This window comes from Muntiacus reevesi, chromosome 1 (assembly GCF_963930625.1).
Source record: "Muntiacus reevesi chromosome 1, mMunRee1.1, whole genome shotgun sequence".
Lineage (NCBI taxonomy): Eukaryota > Metazoa > Chordata > Mammalia > Artiodactyla > Cervidae > Muntiacus > Muntiacus reevesi.
This window is the reverse complement of record NC_089249.1, coordinates 219,867,060-219,886,666: the sequence shown is the minus strand read 5'-3', so window position 1 is coordinate 219,886,666 and position 19,607 is coordinate 219,867,060. Positions and strand designations below refer to the sequence as shown.

Below are 19,607 nucleotides of genomic sequence, written 5' to 3'. Positions count from 1 at the left end.
CCTGCAGACCTGGGGAGTTCATCTTTCTGTGTCCTATCTTTTTGCCTTTTCATACTGTTCATGGGCTTCTTAAGGCAGGAATACTGAAGTGGTTTGCTGTTCCATTTTCCAGTGGACCACATTTTGTCAGAACTCTCCATCATGACCCATCCATCTTGGGTGGCCCTATACAGCATGGTTCACAGTTTCATTGAGTTAGACAAGGCTGTGGTCCATGTGATTAGATTGGTGAGTTTTCAGTGATTGTGGTTTTCATTCTGTCTGTCCTATGATGGAGAAGGATAAGAGACTTGTGAAACCTTCCTTGGAATAGACTGACTGAGGGGGAAACTGGGTCTTGTTCTGATGGGCGGGGCCATGCTCAGTAAATCTTTAATCCAATTTTCTCAGTCCTGAATGTTCATTGGAAGGACTGATATTGAAGCTGAAACTCAAATACTTGGCCACCTGATAGGAAGAGTTGATTCATTTGAAAAGACCCTGATGCTGGGAAAGATTGATGGCAGGAGGAGAAGGGGATGACAGAGGATGAGATAGTTGGATGGCATCACCAATTCGATAGACATGACTTTGAGTAAACCCCAAGAGTTGGTGATGGACAGGGAGGCCTGGAGTGCTACAGTCCATGGGGTTGCAAAGAGACTGACATAACTGAGCAACTGAACTGAACTGAATCCAATTTTCTGTTGATATTTGGAGCTGTGTTCCCTCCCTTCTGTTTACCTGGGGCTAAACTATGGTTGAGATAATGAAGATATTGGTGACCTCCCTCAAAAGACATTAAATATAATACTTAAATGAAAGTTACTAAAACTCAAATAACCTTGTACTCCTAAAAATTTTGGCAGCCAGAAAAATCACTTAGGATAATGATTGAGGTTTTCCAATGTCCAGTGAAGAGTTATTGACTTTTGGGGGGAAGACAATCAAACATGGTTTTTAAGAACAAATTACTAAAACATAAATAAGAGGTTTTAGTGTAATATTTAGCAGTAATAGTTTTATAGTATATCTAGTGTACTTAATTTCCCAATTATCTCTGATTAAATTAAACTCCTAAATTTTAGTAAGTTAAGTTCCTTGAATATCTAGATTATTTCCTTAAAAGATAAAATAATGAAACATATATTGCTGAACGTGGGCTTTCTTTTACAGAGAAACTTAAGCTATCTGGGACTATCAATAGATACTTTTGGTACCACACTGAGAAATTTTCTATGAAAAATCACATTTCTAGAAATTATAAAAAGTACAAGCTTGCCAATCTATGGAATGCTAATTTAAATTAGCATTAGAAAGAGAAAATAAAAACAGTTTATATTTCATACATTTTAGTTTTCTCCAGAAATTAAAGTTTTCTTAGGGTTAAAAACGTCCAAATATATGTGATTAAAGTTACTAGATAGATAAGAGAAACATCTTCATTTCAGTAAAAGAAGACTTATGGAAAAAGAGTCTGGAAAGAAATTTTATGTGTCCAGAAATAGATATGATTGAAATGAATTTAATTAAGTAGGTGACTTTTAATGTCAAAAATAAACTGGTATAAAACTGGAGATTTTTTCTCTCTGTTAAAAGACAATTTTTTTTTTCTTCCCTGTTCACTTGGTCTTAATAATAAGAGATTATGAAAGGTTTTCCTTAACCCAATCTGCCTAGTAATTAATTTACCTAGAAAACAAACAAAACAAATGAAGATCTTCAGTCATAGGAATCCAAGGGACTGGTTGGACTGAAACAGGGGTCAAGGAAGGTGGTGATGATGACAACAACAGTAGGTTCGACAAGGGTGAAGCAGTTACTGCCTAGGAGACAGAAGGGACTTTGTCTGTTAGTAGCAATTATTTGTCAGTAAATTATTGCAAACTAAGAGTGCACAAATTATCATTCCAATAAAGCATATCAAGGAATTATCAGCATTCATCAAAGAGTAGAGAATATATGGTCTTAAAAACTATTGAAACATTGAAAAGCAAATATCTATAAGCTTAGAAGTAGAAATGGTCTTTAATCATTATTTAAAGATATAAAATTAATTATAGTGAAAAATCACTGATGGAAAATAACACTTTTTTTCTATAAGGTTTCAGAAAACAATTATTGACAAAAATTTTTTAATATCAACTTAATTTGTAATTAAAGCTATAGTGATAAAATGTGTGATTTGGCATTTGAAACACAAAGCCACTCCTAGTTTCTTATACAAAGTTCACAAATTACCATAGATTTGACAGAAATCAATAAAGAACCATTGATTAATTTATATTTAAGTTAAACTTAGATTTACATTAAATTGACTCAGAATTGACGGGTTGAAAATGCTTCTTGAGATTAATCTTTTTATAAAAATATTCCTCTTGAGAGTTATCAAATCTTTCCATCCAAAAATATATATTTTGATTTAATTTATTAAATTTAGCTCAACATTGTCACAAACTATTAACATTCCTAATAGCTCTGGTAACATAAGCAGAGTGATTCTTTTAAAACAACAAAAGAAAGAAAATAATAAAAATGTAATCACAAGTGACTGAAATCACTTTCAGTTATGTAGATAAATAATAAAGTTTCTAAATTATAAATTCAGATGAAAGTTCAGGAAAAAGTGAACACCCAAACCTTATAATCAATAAATATATCACATAAATAAATATCTATGTCATTAGATAAAAAATGCTTACACAAATATGTTGTTTACTATTTTTATTGTGTTTTATAACTAATGAAATAAATTTGAGGAAAAAACTACATTTGAGCAGCAATAATGCATCATTTTTTGCTGTTTGAAACAAGAGGCCACATATTTTCACTTTGTACTGTGCCATACAGATTATGTAAAATATGAACCTACCCTCTCCTGCCAATCTAAGAGGTAAAGAGCATTTTTGTACTGATCCTTGATAACGATTTACCCTGGAAGTTCACTTGAGCTGATGGAGTTTTATTTAATGTAGTGGGAAATCTGTTTAGGAAAGTAAACTAACCATAATATGAATGGCTAAATTTGATTGTAAAAGTTAACTTTCTCCAACCTGGTTTGACAGAATTATGTGACATAGTAAGTGGAGAATAAAATCTCATTTGAGAAACATTATCTAATATAAGAACAGTAGGAACAACTTAGGTAAACTGAGTATATTCCAAGTGTGGGGATGCTTGCAAGAAGGACCTCGCTATTTCCAAGTTTCACTAATTAGACTAAATCATTGAAACCATCAATCCTATAATTAACTTCAGTTTCCTCAATCTCTATTGGTGTATCCTTGTCCTTATTGTTGATCCCCAGATATGCTGGATATTAAACTCACCACCCTAAAAGAAATATAAACTTGTCATTTTCCACTTAGAGTGGTGCAAAGACTTGAGAATCCCTGTTGAAATCTCAGCTAAATCTCAGAAACAAAGTTTCCTCATATTGAAGGAAAAAAATAACTGTTACTGGCAATTAAAGGAATACCATGAAAAGAACAAAAAGTCTTTTAATTTGATCAATACATCCAGAAAACATGTTTTAAAAATTTAGAAAAATAAATGGTAAATAGAACTAACTCTGTTGAATAATAACTTCAGTTAATTAAAACATTTCCATTTTCATTACTTCATTACAAAGAAAATTTTTAATTGAAAACATATGAAGGAAGAAAACCATTTGAAACTGATGGGAAACAACACCATGGAGAATATAAAGATTAAGTCTTGATATTCTATATATGCAAGATAATTTTTTTGAAACATGATTGACTTTCTTCACCTCTATATTAATTTTACACTTGGCATTTAATTGAAAAATACCCTTTTAAATTATTGAATTCTGATGATAAATGGATTTATATCCAAGTACTAACATTCATGCCAAAACTTTGTCTATGTTTTTACAGAGCAGATTCTCTGAATTGCTCTTCTCAGGGCTCCCATAACCTCCTTGTTTTTCAGGCTATAGATAACAGGATTGAGCACTGGGGTCAGGATGGTGTAGAAGACAGCCAGAGCCTTGTCCTCTGTTGGAGATCTGAGATATCTTGGGCGTAGATAAGTGTAAACAAAGGGAGCATAGTAGAAAGTCACCACAGTGAGGTGGGTGCTGCAGGTTGAATAGGCCTTCTTCTTCCCTTCTGCTGAGTTCATGCAATAGACAGCATGGAGAACACGGCCATAGGAACATACAATACCAATGAAAGGGCACAAAAGGAAGAGGATGGTGCTCACAAACACCGTGTACTCATAGATCCAAGTGTCCATGCAGGCCAGAGTCAACATGGCTGGGACATCACAGAAGAAATGATTGATGGCCCTGGATCTGCAATAAGGGATCTGGAGGGCATATGCGGTGTGGGCACAGGAGTTGATAGAGCCCATTATCCAAGATCCTGTTATCATCAACACACACACTCGCCTGCTGATTTTGGTGGGATAGTGAAGAGGAAAGCAAATGGCCACATACCGATCATAAGCCATAGAGGCCAAGAGCAATGCTTCTGCACCTGCTAAAGTCAAGAAAAAGAAGCTCTGTACCCCACATCCAGTGAATGAGATTGATTTATTTCCAAACAGATAATTGTAAGCCATTTTGGGGACAATGGTTGAGATGTAATTTAGGTCAATTAAGGATAGTTGACTAAGTAAAAAATACATGGGTTTGTGAAGATGGATGTCCAGAAAGATAAGAAGGATCATGGAAAGATTGCCAAATAAAGCCAATAGGAAAATGAGAACAATGAGAATAAAAAGAAACAGGCCAAATCTTGATGAGGGAAACAATCCCAATAAGACAAAATCAGTTGATGTTTGATTACAGTTTTCCATGAGTCATTCATATAATTTTTCCTAAGGGCAGACAGAAGAGTAAGCTAGGTTTGAAACAAAAAGGTATTTTTAATTGATTATTTTAATAAAAATATATTATTTAACATTTTTTACCTCTTAAATTAAGAACTGAACCTATCAATTTTAGAAAAAAAGTCTTATTTTTGAGCCAAAGATTAAAATATAAAGATACAAACATTTTTGAACAAAATGTTTTCCAATAAATTTTTAATGTTAGAAAACCATTTAATTGTGAGATCATTAGAATACATATGTAGTGCCCTATCCATCCTCAAGTAACAACAATCTCAGATTCTATATTCAGAATATATTCATAGGAAATCAATGTAAGTTCACACATTGTATAATATTATTAGTGATAACTGTTTACTATTATCAAGATATGATTTCCCTTTCATAGTTCATTTCTAAGTCTTACCTCTAAAACCAGCAACCTATCAAATATGCTGAGGAGCTATATATATATATATATTTTTTGGTTCTCTTTATTAGAAGTGTCAAACCAAGGTTCCAAGAAGTCAAACATGGTTTTGATATATCTTTTGTAAAATCTAAAATGAACCTTATTGTCAGGTATAATTTACAAGGAGTCACTCTGTTCTGCCTCTTCAGTGAGTTTCTCAATGCTGTGATTAAAGTAAGCCTTTACCTGAATACCTACACATTGCACTCCTTGTATATTTGTTAAATCTGTGCAAGCACTTTTAAAAAGCATGTGTAATATCTCTCTGCTTCCCTGATATTTATATGATAAGTATTTGTTAATATCTGTCACAGTCTGAGTGAGTTTTTTTTTTCATAGAAATATGAAAACATATCCTAAAATTCTTTTGAAATACTAAGGTATTTAATATAACAAAGAGCATCTTATAAAATAATTGGATAACTGCCACTGCGAAGTCACTTCAGTCGTGTCCAACTCTGTATGACCCCATAGACAGCAGCCCACCAGGCTCTTCTGTCCCTGGGATTCTCCAGGCAAGAGTACTGGAGTGGGCTGCCATTTCCTTCTCCGATGCATGCATGCATGCTAAGTCGCTTCAGTTGTATCCGACTCTGTGCAACCCCATAGACGGCAGCCCACCAGGCTCCTCTGTTCACAGGATTTTCTAGGCAAGAATACTGAAGTGGGTTGCTATTTCCTTCTCCGATTTGGATAACTAGCTGTTTCTTATTTAAAATTTACTATAAAACTATGATGATTTTAAGATTGTAGTACTGACATGAAGATAGACATAAACCAACAAAATAAAAGAGAACCATAAAAAATGCATAAATTTGAGAAAAGATTTTTCATAAGTGTCTCAAAGCCATTCACTAGAGATCTTTTCACCAAAAGTTGCTTGGAAAACTGGACTTACTGGTCCAGTTAATAAAATTTGGGTGATTGCCTTAAATCATATATGAAAATTAACTAAAATCAAAGAACTAAATATAGAAATAATGACAGAGAGAAAGTTTAAAGACACTGAAATTAATTGTGCTTTGTTGGATATGAAAAGCGTATGTGACCAAAAGCATATATATATTGATATATTAGATCTTATTAAAATTAAAAACTCCTGTTCATGGAAGACATTTATCTGGAGAGTGAATAAGCAAGTCATAAAATGGAAAGTTGTTTGCAAAATATATATCAGATGATGGATTTATATAGGGAATAGATAAAGAACTGCACAACTCAGTAACAACAAATAAACTAATTTAAAATAGGGAAAACTCTTGAATAAACATTTCTCCAAAAGATATTCAAATGGCCAATAAACACAAGAAAAAAATGTTCCACATCACTAATTATTAGGAAAATTCAAATCAATACTATAATGAGATAGCACATTTCACTTTTATGAGATGTGCTATCTTCTTTTTTATTTTTAAAATATTATCTTTTAAGAATCTTCTATTTTTTAAAAAGGAAAGTGTTGACAAACATGTGAGAAAAACTAGAACATGTGTAAATGTAATGCTGGTGGGAGTGCAAAATGGTGTAACCATTTAGGAAAATGTATGGCAATATCTAAAAAAGTAACAGAATCACCATATGATTCAACAGCTGCCCTTCTGAATATATGTCTAAAATAACTGAAAGCAGAGTCTCTAAGAGCTATGTTTATACCTATGTTCCTAGAAGCCTTCTTCACCATGACTGAAAAGTTGAAACAATACTAAAAAATTGGTTGATGGGTTAACAGATAATCAGAACATATATAATTCAATCTTAGAAAAGAAGAAAATTCTACTCCATGCTACAACATGGAAGAAGCTTAGAGATGCTATGCTAAATAAAGTACATCAGGCAGGAAAAACCAGATGCATGATTCCACATATATTAGTTATCCAGGGTAGTCAAATTCATAGAGATGAAAATGGAATGGTGGTTGTTAAGGACTGTGATGTGTGAGAAATGGAGAGTTAGCATTTGATGAATACACAGTCTCAGTTGAACAATATAACAATATTCTGGGGTGATGTTGATAATGACTGTACAAACTGTTGATGTATTTAATGTCAACAATAATTACATTTAATATGGGTAAAATGGTACCTTTTATAGCATATAAATTTGCTCCAATAAAGAAGCAAAAAGTATAGCATAAATGTAACTGCAATTATTTCATATTTCTATTCCAAATATATTGTGCAGACCTATGGTAGGATCTTTAACATTTACAGAGGGATTGATCTTCAGTAATATGTGGTCTATTAAAACTTTCCATGGAAAAATTCTTTTTATATATATCATTTGGATTCAAAATTAAATAGGATATTAGATTATACCATAGTATGCAATTTAAATTGGTTGTTTAATTATTGATGGATTAAAAACTTAGTATTTGAAAATATAAAAGAAATTATTGTGATTCTTATCATATGTCTTTTATATAGGGATATCTATTAAAAAAGTGTCTTTTGGGTAATTTCATCACACTCTAAACATGAAAAAATGAGCAACGAATGGAAATAATTGATAGTACATCATATCTTGAGATTTGAATCCATGTATTCTAACTGACAATGGAGCATTTTTCTTTGGTTATTCATGGTGCACTGCTCTATTCTGTAATATTCTCACATGGTATTATATAAAAGACCTCTGTGTCTCAGAGGTAAGCAAAATCAATTGTTGAATATATCAGCCTTGAAAATTATAAAGTCTAATGTAAAGAGGATATTTTTTTTTCTTGAGGTAAAAATAAAACCAAATTACTTATTTTTCTATTTAGTTTTGCTTTTGTCTAATGGAAGAACAACAATCTATTTCAATTTATAAAGCATTTTCAATCTCTTTATATTTTAAACTTCTTGAAAAGATTCTAATCACTGCAGATGGTGGTTGCAGCCATTAAATTAAAAGACACTTACTCCTTGAAGGAAAGTTATGACCAACCTAGATAGCATATTAAAGAGCAGAGACATTACTTTGCCAACAAAGGTCCATCTAGTCAAGGCTATGGTTTATCCAGTGGTCATGTATGGATGTGACAGTTGGACTGTGAAGAAGGCTGAGCGCCGAAAAATTGATGTTTTGGAACTGTGGTGTTGGAGAAGACTCTTGAGAGCCCCTTGGACTGCAACGAGATCCAACCAGCCCATCCTAAAGGAGATCAGTCCTGGGTGTTCATTGGAGGGACTGATGCTGAAGCTGAAACTCCATTACTTTGGCAACCTCACGTGAAGAGTTAACTCACTGGAAAAGACCCTGATGCTGGGAGGGACTGGGAGCAGGAGGAAAAGGGGATGACAGAGGATGAGATGGCTGGATGGCGTCACCGACTCGATGGACATGAGTTTGAGTAAACTCTGGGAGTTGTTGATGGACAGGGAGGCCTGGCGTGCTGTGATTCATGGGGTCACAAAGAGTCGGACATGACTGAGTGACTGAACTGAACTGAACTGATGCATTAGTATTAATGATATCAACATAAGAGGAAAGAGCTAGCAGGAAAAAAAAAAGTCTTATGATGGTTTTCTGCTGGGGAGGAAAAACAAGCCTCTATCTGGAAGAGAAAATGGAGAGACAAACTTTTTTGACTACCTCCATAGGTTGTCATGTAAAGTGTGTCAGGATATGTTTTAGAATTAAATTGTATTTAATCTTTACCACTCTCTATTGAGTTTGAAATCACAACTGATGTTTTTTAAATAATAAAATTGCAATTCAGAGATTTAAAGTGACCTTATCTTAAAGTGCATAATAGTTGGATAGCTAGATTCCAGATTATTCTATCATGTATCTATCTCCATCTATCTCAGAAATGCACCCTTTATTTATTCTATCTTATCTTATAATATTAAATATTTTAAAGTAATTCATCTGAAACAAAGGTGGGTCACTTTTTACTCTCCAACACAAACAATAAATAAAATGTGAGAAAGAAAAAAACAGAAATTAAGTCATTAAAATAAAAAATCTATAGTTTGTAGAAGGACAAGAATGTATGTGAAAAGTTTTCTAAAACAAATAATTATTTCAATGTCTACTTATTTTGACATATTCTTCTTTATTCTTATATATACTGATTTTAATGTATTTTCACTTTGTCCAGCAACTACAGATATTATCTTGCAAAAATGATATCCCAACATCTCTAAATAGAATCCAGTTCCTGTCTAGCCCTCATTACAAAATTTCCCCTACCTAGGAGAATTCACTTGCAAAGGATCATCCATATTAACTGCTGTCCATTCAGATTTCAGATTTCTGTATTCTGTATGATGAATAAAACCATTCAAATGCTGCCCACATGTCAAAATGAATTATGTAAGGCCATCTCTTGGATGACAATTTAATTGCAGATATTATTCCTATGTTTATAGTTGAATATAAAATACTGAAAAACACCTCATTTTAATGATTCTTTAATATATCTATATATATTATAGAACAAATGATTTTTAGATCTATAGTTAAACTATTAAAGGGATTTTTAAAAACCTGAATTATAGATATGAAGTGAGTCATTCATGGCTGTATAGTGACTTACTGATCAAATTAGAAAACATGGAAGAGTATCCTCTAGATTCTGATAATGCAGAATTTTCCGAGATGCACACTTTTTATATTCTACACTTTCCTCAGTTTTCCTCAAACTCCATCTCAAAAATCATTCTTGATTACAAAATAAAGCTAGTATGTGAATTTGCAGAGGAATAGCAAGACTGTAGATTCACCAAAGAAGTCTCCTTGAATTGGCCTTGCTGTAAGTGTTATAGAAAATCTCAGATTAGACTTGTTAAAATTTCTAAAGCATAAAGTTCTCTCCAACAAGTTTTCAGAAAGTTTGATCACTTCCTATCTTCCTAGATCTCTAAAATTTCCTGATATGTTGGACTTCTCCGAACTGATTTTCCTTACCCATATTTAGGGTTGAGAAAACAGTAAACCAGGTGACCAGTTCAATTATAATGGGAGTCTTCTAACACATTAGTTTCATGAAATAAATTCTAGTTCTTAAAAACTGACTAGGTTTGCCTGGTAGGCCAGCTGGCAAAGAATCTGCCTGCAAAGCAGGAGACCCCAGTTTGATTCTTGGGTTGAGAAGGTCCCCTGGAGAAGGGATAGGCTACCCACTCCAGTATTCTTGGACTTCCCTGGTGGCTCAGACTGTAAAGAATCCACCTGCAATGTGGGAGACTTGGGTTAGATCCCTGGGTTGGGAATATCCCCTGGAGAAGGGAACAGCTGTCCACTCCAGTATTCTTGCCTGGAGAATTCCATGGACAGAGGAGCCTGTCAGTGTTGTAAACATCAGTGTTGTAAAATGACTTACATAAAGTCAGAATCACATTATCCAGAAATGTGTCTTCTAGTATCTAGACAAACATACTAGTCTACAGTATCCATATATGGAAGCCTACATAGCATTCTACATTCCTTTAAGTATTTCTACAAGTTCTACTTGTAGGGAAGTAGTATTACATTCTAATATAATTAGCTTTAGTTCTAGTATAACTAGTTCAAAATCTAATATAATTAGTTTCAAAGCTAAACTCTTTCTGGTCTACTTGTGTAATGAAAGAGAATAAATATATTCTTATTGCAAAACAAAACATGAAGGACATATACTTATCATCAGTTTCATCTTTTAAAATATCTGTCTACCTAATTATTTATTTAGTAATACTGATTCATTATTGTAAAACTTTACTGAGCTATATACATTAATAAGCAGAGTAAAGTCACTCAGTCATGCCCAACTCTTCATGACCCATGGACCGTAGCCTACCAGACTCCTCTGTCCATGGGATTTTCCAGGCAAGAGTACTGGAGTGGGTTGCCATTTCCTTTTCCAGGGGATCTTCCTGACCCAGGGATCAAACCTGGGTCTCCAGCATTGCAGACAGACACTTTACTGTCTGAGCCACCAGGGAAGCCCATTAGAAATATAATATAACCCTTAGAAACACACACACATATACACACAGAACTAATCACTATCCTTTATATCTCTTTATGCTGTTAAAATTATGGTTCTCAAAACTGTATAACTTAAAAAAATGAAAGCACATTACTTGACTATTAAATAATATCAGTAAAATTCATAAGTCAGTAAACTCACATCAGCCATTATGAAATCTTTGCCTCTTCTTTAGTAGAACATGTAGAAACACTTAAAGGAATGTGGACTGTTACGTAGGCTTCAATGTAAGGATACTGTAGACTAGTATGTTTGTCTAGACACTAGAGGACACATTTCTAGGCAATGTGATTCTGATTCTATGAAAATCATTTTTCAATGCCATTTAGATGACTGATGGTAATGCAAAATAACCTTCGTGTAAACATTTAGATTTACATAGATAATTATAATAGGTAATGTAAGGTTAGAACAAGGAATTTAACTATCTAAACAGGCATCTTTTCTGTAGAACTGATTTAAAGAAACATGAAATATTAAAAACAATCCATTAACTGCCATATGACCCAGCAATACCACTTCTGGGCATACACACTGAGGAAACCAGATCTGAAAGAGACACATGCACCCCAATGTTCATTGCAGCACTGTTTATAATAGCCAGGACATGGAAGCAACCTAGATGCCTATCAGCAGATGAATGGATAAGGAAGCTGTGGTACATATACACCATGGAATATTACTCAGCCGCTAAAAAGAATTCATTTGAATCAGTTCTAATGAGATGGATGAAACTGGAGCCCATTATACAGAGTGAAGTAAGCCAGAAAGATAAAGAACATTACAGTATACTAACACATATATATGGAATTTAGAAAGATGGTAATGATAACCCTATATGCAAAACAGAAGAAGAGACACAGAAGTACAGAACAGACTTTTGAACTCTGTGGGAGAAGGTGAGGGTGGGATGTTTCGAAAGAACAGCATGTATATTATCTATGGTGAAACAGATCACCAGCCCAGGTGGGATGCATGAGTCAAGTGCTCAGGCCTGGTGCACTGGGAGGACCCAGAGGAATCGGGTGGAGAGGGAGGTGGGAGGGGGGATCAGGATGGGGAATACGTGTAACTCTATGGCTGATTCATATCAAGGTATGACAAAACCCACTGGGAAAAAAAATAAAATAAAAAAATTAAAAAAAAAAATCAACAGCAACAAATAAATAAATAAATAAATAAAATATGAAAATAGTACATACCTTGGGTTAAATATAATTGGAAAGTAGTTACAAATTTTATCACCTTTATTAGTCACTGTCATCACCATCATTTGCACTCACTTTTACACTGTTGTCATCCATCACATTTGCATGATGATAGTTTCCAATTGTCTCTTCATGCTATGCCCATTTGATTCACAAAACCTCTGCCGGGTGTTTTTTTTTTTTTTTTTTTCCCCCCTGGTATTACTTTCCTCCACTGCAAAGTTATTGATGTATACAGGAAGTAAAAAACAAAATGCAAATATTAACAGCACAACAAACTTCAATTCACAAGAGTTTTGTTTTAAAATAAAAATGGTTAACTGTACCTAAACATAGAGATTTCCCTCGTGGCTCAGATGATAAAGCATCTGCCTACAATGCAGGAGGCCCAGGTTCAATCCCTGGGTCAGGAAGATCTCCTGGAGAAGAAAATGGCAACTCACTCCAATATTCTTGCCTGGAAAATCCCATGGATGAAGGAACCTGGTATGCTACAGTCCATGGGGTTGCAAAGAGTAGGACACAACTGAGCAACTTCACTAGAGCTAGAACGATACCTAAACATATGATTTGTTACCTGAAATATTTCTAGAAGTTATCCCTCAAATTATATGTATATGCATACAAAGTTATAATAGCCATTTTAAACTTCACAATATACTCCATATAATATTTTTATGTTAAATCCATACAAATAATTTCTAGATCTTTATTAGAAAGAGTGGATTCACGGAGGATAAAAAAACAAGTAATGAAGCAACATTAAGTTTATCATGAAGATTTGAAGCTATTGAAATGTGGTATTGGAGAAAACTCTTGAGGGTCCCTTGAACTGCAAGGAGATCAAACTAGTCAATCCTAAAGGAAACCAGTCCTACATATTCAGCTGGAAGGACTGATACTGAAGCCAAAACTCCAATACTTTGGCCACCTGATGCAAAGAACTGACTCATTGGAAAAGACCCTGATACTAGGAATGGTTGAAGGTGAGAGGAGACGGGAATGACAGAGGATGAGATGGTTGGATAGCATCACCAACTCAATGGACATGAGTTTGAGTAAGCTCTGGGATTGGTGATGGACAGGGAAGCCTGGTATACTGCAGTCCATGGGGTTGCAAAGAGTCTGACACGACTGAGTGACTAAACTAAACTGATTGTGTAACTACTTTTCATTCATTAAAAAAAAAATAATAAATTGAAAATAAGAAATAAAGTCTTCCATATTTCTTAGGGCTGATATTCTTAAGTGTTAGATTTATTCTTTAATTCATCACTTTTCTAGAGGACATACAACAGGCTGTAGTGTACACACAATAATGAATCTTCCCATCTTTAATAAATGTTGTTTATCCTTTAACTTCCTTTTCTCCTATAAATGTCTTTTTTTGATTAGAGTCAAATAAATTCTTTTAATAGTTGAAGTGCCATTTTAATGAATGTAAAATCTTATTACATACTGCATAATAGAATATCAATTATATTCAGCAATCTTTCAGGAATTGGTGTAGTTAAGGGTAAGGCCATTCACCATAAGTCCAGAACAGTAGTTCAAGACAATAGCAACAATTGCCTTTATTACTGATTTTGCTAGGCTTTGCTATCATTTCACAATCATTCTCAATCAGATCAGTTCTTGGAATCGTATAACATGTTTCAGGTTTAAAAGAGCTTTACATCTTAAAACACATGAATATGTGTTCAAACAATTCATTTATTTATTTATTTTTTGTTTGTTTTTAAGGATATATGTTCTAGTATATGTATTATTTTAACCAGTTTCAGTCAAATACAGCTTTCTTTTTGGAGTTCTCTGGCTAATGAGATATCTGAATGGATTTATAACTTATTATAAATGCAAGTTGGGGAAAGGAATGGTATCCCACTCCAGGATTCTTGCCTGGAAAATCCTATGGAAAGAGGATCAGGACAGGCTATAGTCCATGGGATCGCAGAGAGTCAGACATGACTGAGAGACTAACCCACATAAACATAAGTATTTAATTCTGAATAAATCTCTAAGTACTTGCTGAAGAGCTCATCTTACTGTAGAGTGAATAAAAATAAAAATACAATGAGTATTAGTACCTTTAATTACATCTGCATTTTCATTCAATCACTGGCTTGATTAGCTGCAGAGCTCCAAGGGTCATCATATAAACAAAATCATTTCCTCAGTAAAATATTTGACAGCTTTCTAAATGAATATATTCATATATACATTGATATTTTATCTCTCTATAATTGGCATTTTAAACACTTCCATGAAAACTTAGAAGCACCAATGATTCTAGGACTTTGTTACCTGAAAGTTTATTCTAATACTTTTTTTTTTTTTTTTGCAATTGATTTAGGAATGTCCACTGAGATTTAGCAAACGTAGTTAAGTTACTAATAGCCTAGGTTGGCCAGATGCCAAAGTTGGGAAAGGCGTTTTAAGGGTCACTTCAATGGGGAAATAAATGACTTATTTATTCAGATGATTCCAATTCTAAACACTTTGGATCATATACTTTATATATTGCTTTTCAGTAAGTCACATTAATGATATGACTGCAAGTTGTTGTTGTTCAGTTGCCAAGCTATGTCTGACTCTTTGCAACCCCTTGGACTGCAGCATGCCAGGCTCCTTGTCCCTCACCATCTCCCAGAGTTTGCCCAAGTTCATGTCCATTGATTGAATTGGTGCTGTCATCCAAGCATCTCATGCTCTGTCACCCTCTTTCCTTCTGCCTTCATTCTTCCCCAAGATCTCGGTCTTTTCCAATGAGTTAGCTGTTCGCATCAGGTGGCCAAAATATTAGAGCTTTAGCTTCAGCATCAGTCCTTCCAAAGAATATTCAGTGTTGATTTGTTTTATGATTGATTGGTTTGATCTCCTTGATTTCCAAGGGACTCTTCAAGAATCTTCTCCAGCACCCCAGTTCAAAAGCATCAATTCTTCCATGCTCTGCCTTCTTAATAAACACATGCCAGTCAAACTCTTAAAATATCAAATATATGGGAGTTATCTTTACTTGAAGTAATAAGTATTTTCAGTGGTTTCCATTTTGATAGAAATACATATTCTGGAGAGTTCTATGAAAAGAGGAGCCTGACAGGTTACAGTCCATAGGGTCACAAAGAGTCAGGCGTGACTACATGACTAACACTTTCACTTTTTCGCTTAACATATTAAAATATAAAATGATTTTCACTTATTAATCAAAATAAAGAAAATGATATTACTGTGATTCAATATTCAGAAAATACAGTGAAGTAATTTTATTGCAGATTGTACATTAAATATTATTACATTTATCATAGTTACAATTAATTATACCTTTTACTTATGAAGATATAATATTGGAGTTCTTCAATTTTTTAAACATAATTTTCAAAATGTTTAAATTTTTATTACAATATGTCTCAGTAAAGACATTTTAACATTTAAATTATCTGCAATTGCTTATTTTCATGGATCTGGATATTTATTTCCCTCTTCACATTTGGGACATTCATGTCATTATTTTAAATAAGTTTCTTCTCCCCTTTCTTTTTGTCTGCTCCTTGTGGGATAATGTTTATATTGTTTGTTTATAAAACTTCATAAATTATATTAGATTTTTCACTTCTTTATATTGTTTTTTTTTTTTAACCTTCTACCCAGATAAGTTCAAATAACCTTTTTCAGTCTTTCTTTGGCTTGATTACATCCTCTGTTCAGCCCTGAATTTTTTTTTTTTTCTAGTTCAGTCACTACATTCTTCAGTTTTAGAATTTTGGTTTGGTTCTTTTAAATGTATCCATTCTTTTTTTCTTGAACTTCTTATTTAATTCAGATATTGATTCTCTGATATTATTTAATTGTCCGTATTCTGTTTAGTTCACTAAACTTCTTTATGATAAATATTCTGAAATTTTTTAGGTAGTTTTTAGCTCTTCAATTCTTTAGGGTCAATTACCTATACACTATTTTGTCATTTGGTAGTACCCTGTTCCAAACATGTGAAACTTTTGTTCTTGAATTTTTCTGTTTTCACATTTGAAAAAGTCACAATGTCCAGTCTTATTAGACTAGATTGGAGAGAGACAGCCTTTATTTAGGTCAGGCCAGGACAGATAACAAGGGTGTGATTGCTCATAGGGTCCATGGGTGAGTGGGCTTGATGTTTGTGTCTATATTAAAATTGCATGTTCACTTGACTTTCTTCCCCCCATGAGAGAACTCTAAAGGAGAAATCTCTCTGACCTGTACTTCATGGTGTTAGGGAACCAGTGACTCAGAAGAAAACTGTCTTTTCTATCCTCTTCAATGTGTCTTACCCATTTCTGTGCTCCATCTGAGGGCTGTAGTCTCTCATCTGGGATCCAGAGCTCTAGTGACATTATGTTTGTGCATGGATAGTTACTTATGTTCATGTTTCCATGAAGGATGAAGTTTATAATCTATTCCACCATCTTTCTGACACAATAACCATGTGTGAACACCATAGCCACATGTTTAGTCAAAGAAGTACTTACATAGACACACACAGCACATTCTACGTCCCAGCAAGCCCACTGAATAATTTGATTCTAAAATAGTCATTTTAATTCCAAGAGTACAAGGGAAAGTGGGGAGTTCTGAGTGTCATTTATCTCCCTTGGAGATGTTACAAAACCAAGCAGAGCATGGAATCAATCATGGATTTCCTTTACCCTAAGATAAGAAAGAAGAGTATGGAATTTAAATAATATCCTGAGTTGTGTATTTTTTTTAAAAGATTTTAAAAGTTTCTCTGCTCAGTCAAATTATTCATTAAATCACACAATTATAAAGAAATATCACATTTACTTATTTTAAAAAAGAGGTACCATTCTCTGTCCCCAAATAGTAAAATTCAAGTGATAAATATTTTCATAAAAAATTCTTGAATAAAATAACAAGAACTCATAAAGTAAAATATCCATGAGAAATAAATTATATGATTGATGGACGTCTTCATAGTCTTTCTAAACTGACATACATATGGTGAAATATTATTTGCTAATAAATTGATCAAAATGAAAATTAATTCCTTCTCCACAAATTATTATCCAAATCACACTCAAAATCTCACATTTTGGTGAAAACTTTTACAAGCTAATTCTAATAATTATATGGAAATTCAATGGGCTGAAAATAACCAAGACATGCTTTGAAATGTATATATTTGAAGGCAGAACAAATATTCAATAAATAGCATCTGGGCATATGAAAGAGAAAAGAACAAACCAGTGATGGTTAACAGTGTATATATACATAAAATATAAAATTATATAATTTTACCACCTATACTTATTTATTCAGTTTCAAGCAATTGTAGGTATTGCTTACATTTTAGAGATATAATAAGTTCTATAATTTTAAATGACAAAAAATGAATGTACATTTTCTTCTAGTAGTTTTGGGGAATATTTATTATTAGAAGCTGATAGTAATTACTGTTTTAAATTGTTCTATGTAGTAGTGATGAAATGGCAGGGGATCTTCCACTCATCCATTTTACTGTCAATAACCACAACATGCTTCCCTTTACTCTCCTCTTTTTTCCAGGAATTTTACCTCTCAGTGTACTAATCAGGCATTGTGACAAGTGCTTGAATCTTACCCCGTGACAGCTTGAGCCCTCCTAGCTTGGTAAAATGGCATGCTAAGGTCTCCAAATTTTTGTGCTGCTCTCTTATCTTTATAGTTTGTCAACTGCAAAGCTATCAGTGGTGATGTGATTTAGTCACTAAGTCAAGGAAAAGAAAGTCTGGCATAAGGGAGCAACCCCATTACTCACCCAGGCTTCCAAAGAAATCTGACATATGAGCTATTCTTCACCACACAGAAGTTGTTGGTCGACTTGAAGTTTCCATCATGGATACTTTTCTTTCCAAGATTCATTAATGTGATCTCCCAGCTAGCTCATTAATTGTTGGTTCATAATTTCCTCTGTATATTCAGGGCAAGGAGAGGTTAACAAAAGAGAATGACCTCTTAGGGGGAGAGAGCAAATTAGCCAAGATGGCACATTCAAGCTCTCTCACCCCACGTTTTGTAAATAATGACTATGTAACAGCTGAGATCGCTTATAACACTGTGCATGCATGTCATGAGGTACTCACTTTGCCACGGGTTGTGTGCTGTAGGGATATACAAACTCAACTTAGAAGCAGCAGCGTTGATGCTGCATCACAGCTGTGTCCACGGGGTCAGCTACAAGAGGAAAGAATATAGAGTGTCTACTGCTATGGCTGCTGCATCAGCCAGGAGAGAACAGATGTGCCTGTAGTTCATATGGCTCCTCAGTCTTCTTCCAAAATTTTAGCTTGTACCTTGCCTACCATGGGTTCAATGAACAGTGCACACAGTGAGATACAGCTAGATAGTTGGCATCTGAACAGGATCAGCAATACATCCCTCCAGATTGGTTGGTGATCATTTTGATAATCTTGTCTCAGGAAGATTTACCTTGTCTGATAACAATTATGTTCCACCAAAACCTCCTTGGTTCTCAGAGTTTATGTATCCTGCTTTTCAAATATCATTTGAGATTATTATCAAAAGCCTCACCTACAGAATAATGGTTTACTTATTATTAAACTCTCAGCTTTTCTAATGTGTTTGCCTCTGGTCAGTTTTGAGCCACCAGCCACATGCTGACTTTCTTTCAGGCAGTGTTTTGGCCTGAATTATGGAGTCTATGGTTAGGTTAATGGCGACCTCCAAGAGGATTTATGCCAAAGGGGAACTTGCCAGACAGTTGTTCCCAGTCCCCAGCCCCCAGCCCTGTTGTAAGCCCCTGCTGACCCATGCTCCACAGGAGACCCTCCAACACTAGCAGGTAGTTTTAGTTGAGTTTCCTGTGGAATCACTGCTCCTTTCTTCTGAGTCTTTGTGCACACAAGGTTTTGTTTGTGCCCTCGAAGACTGGAGTCTGTTTCCCCCAGTCCTGTGGAAGACACAGAGACCCCACAGAGACTGAGACAGAACTGTGTTTGAGTGTTTCCTGTGGAAGTACAGGTCAGCAGTGGACTGCTACAGAGGTAGGCACTCTGGGTGCAGCAGACTTGGGTATGGCATAAGCCCTCTTGGAAGAGGTTGCCAATAATCCCACCACTGAGCTGCCAGAACTTCTCCAGGACTGGAGAAATAGACTCTTGAAGGG

General features: G+C 34.3%; 1 protein-coding gene across 1 annotated transcript; it reads right to left on the bottom strand.

Moving 5' to 3' along the window:
* Positions 1-3,864: 3,864 nt before the first annotated feature.
* LOC136157849 (olfactory receptor 2L2-like) lies at positions 3,865-4,803 on the bottom strand. The gene has a single exon (XM_065919610.1). The coding sequence runs from the start codon at positions 4,801-4,803 to the stop codon at positions 3,865-3,867; it is 939 nt and encodes a 312-aa protein (XP_065775682.1).
* Between the last annotated feature and the right edge of the window lie 14,804 nt (positions 4,804-19,607).

Bases quoted from the DNA above. Each gene is read 5' to 3' on its own strand.
- LOC136157849 (XM_065919610.1), bottom strand. From the start codon at position 4,803: ATGGAAAACTGTAATCAAACATCAACTGATTTTGTCTTATTGGGATTG.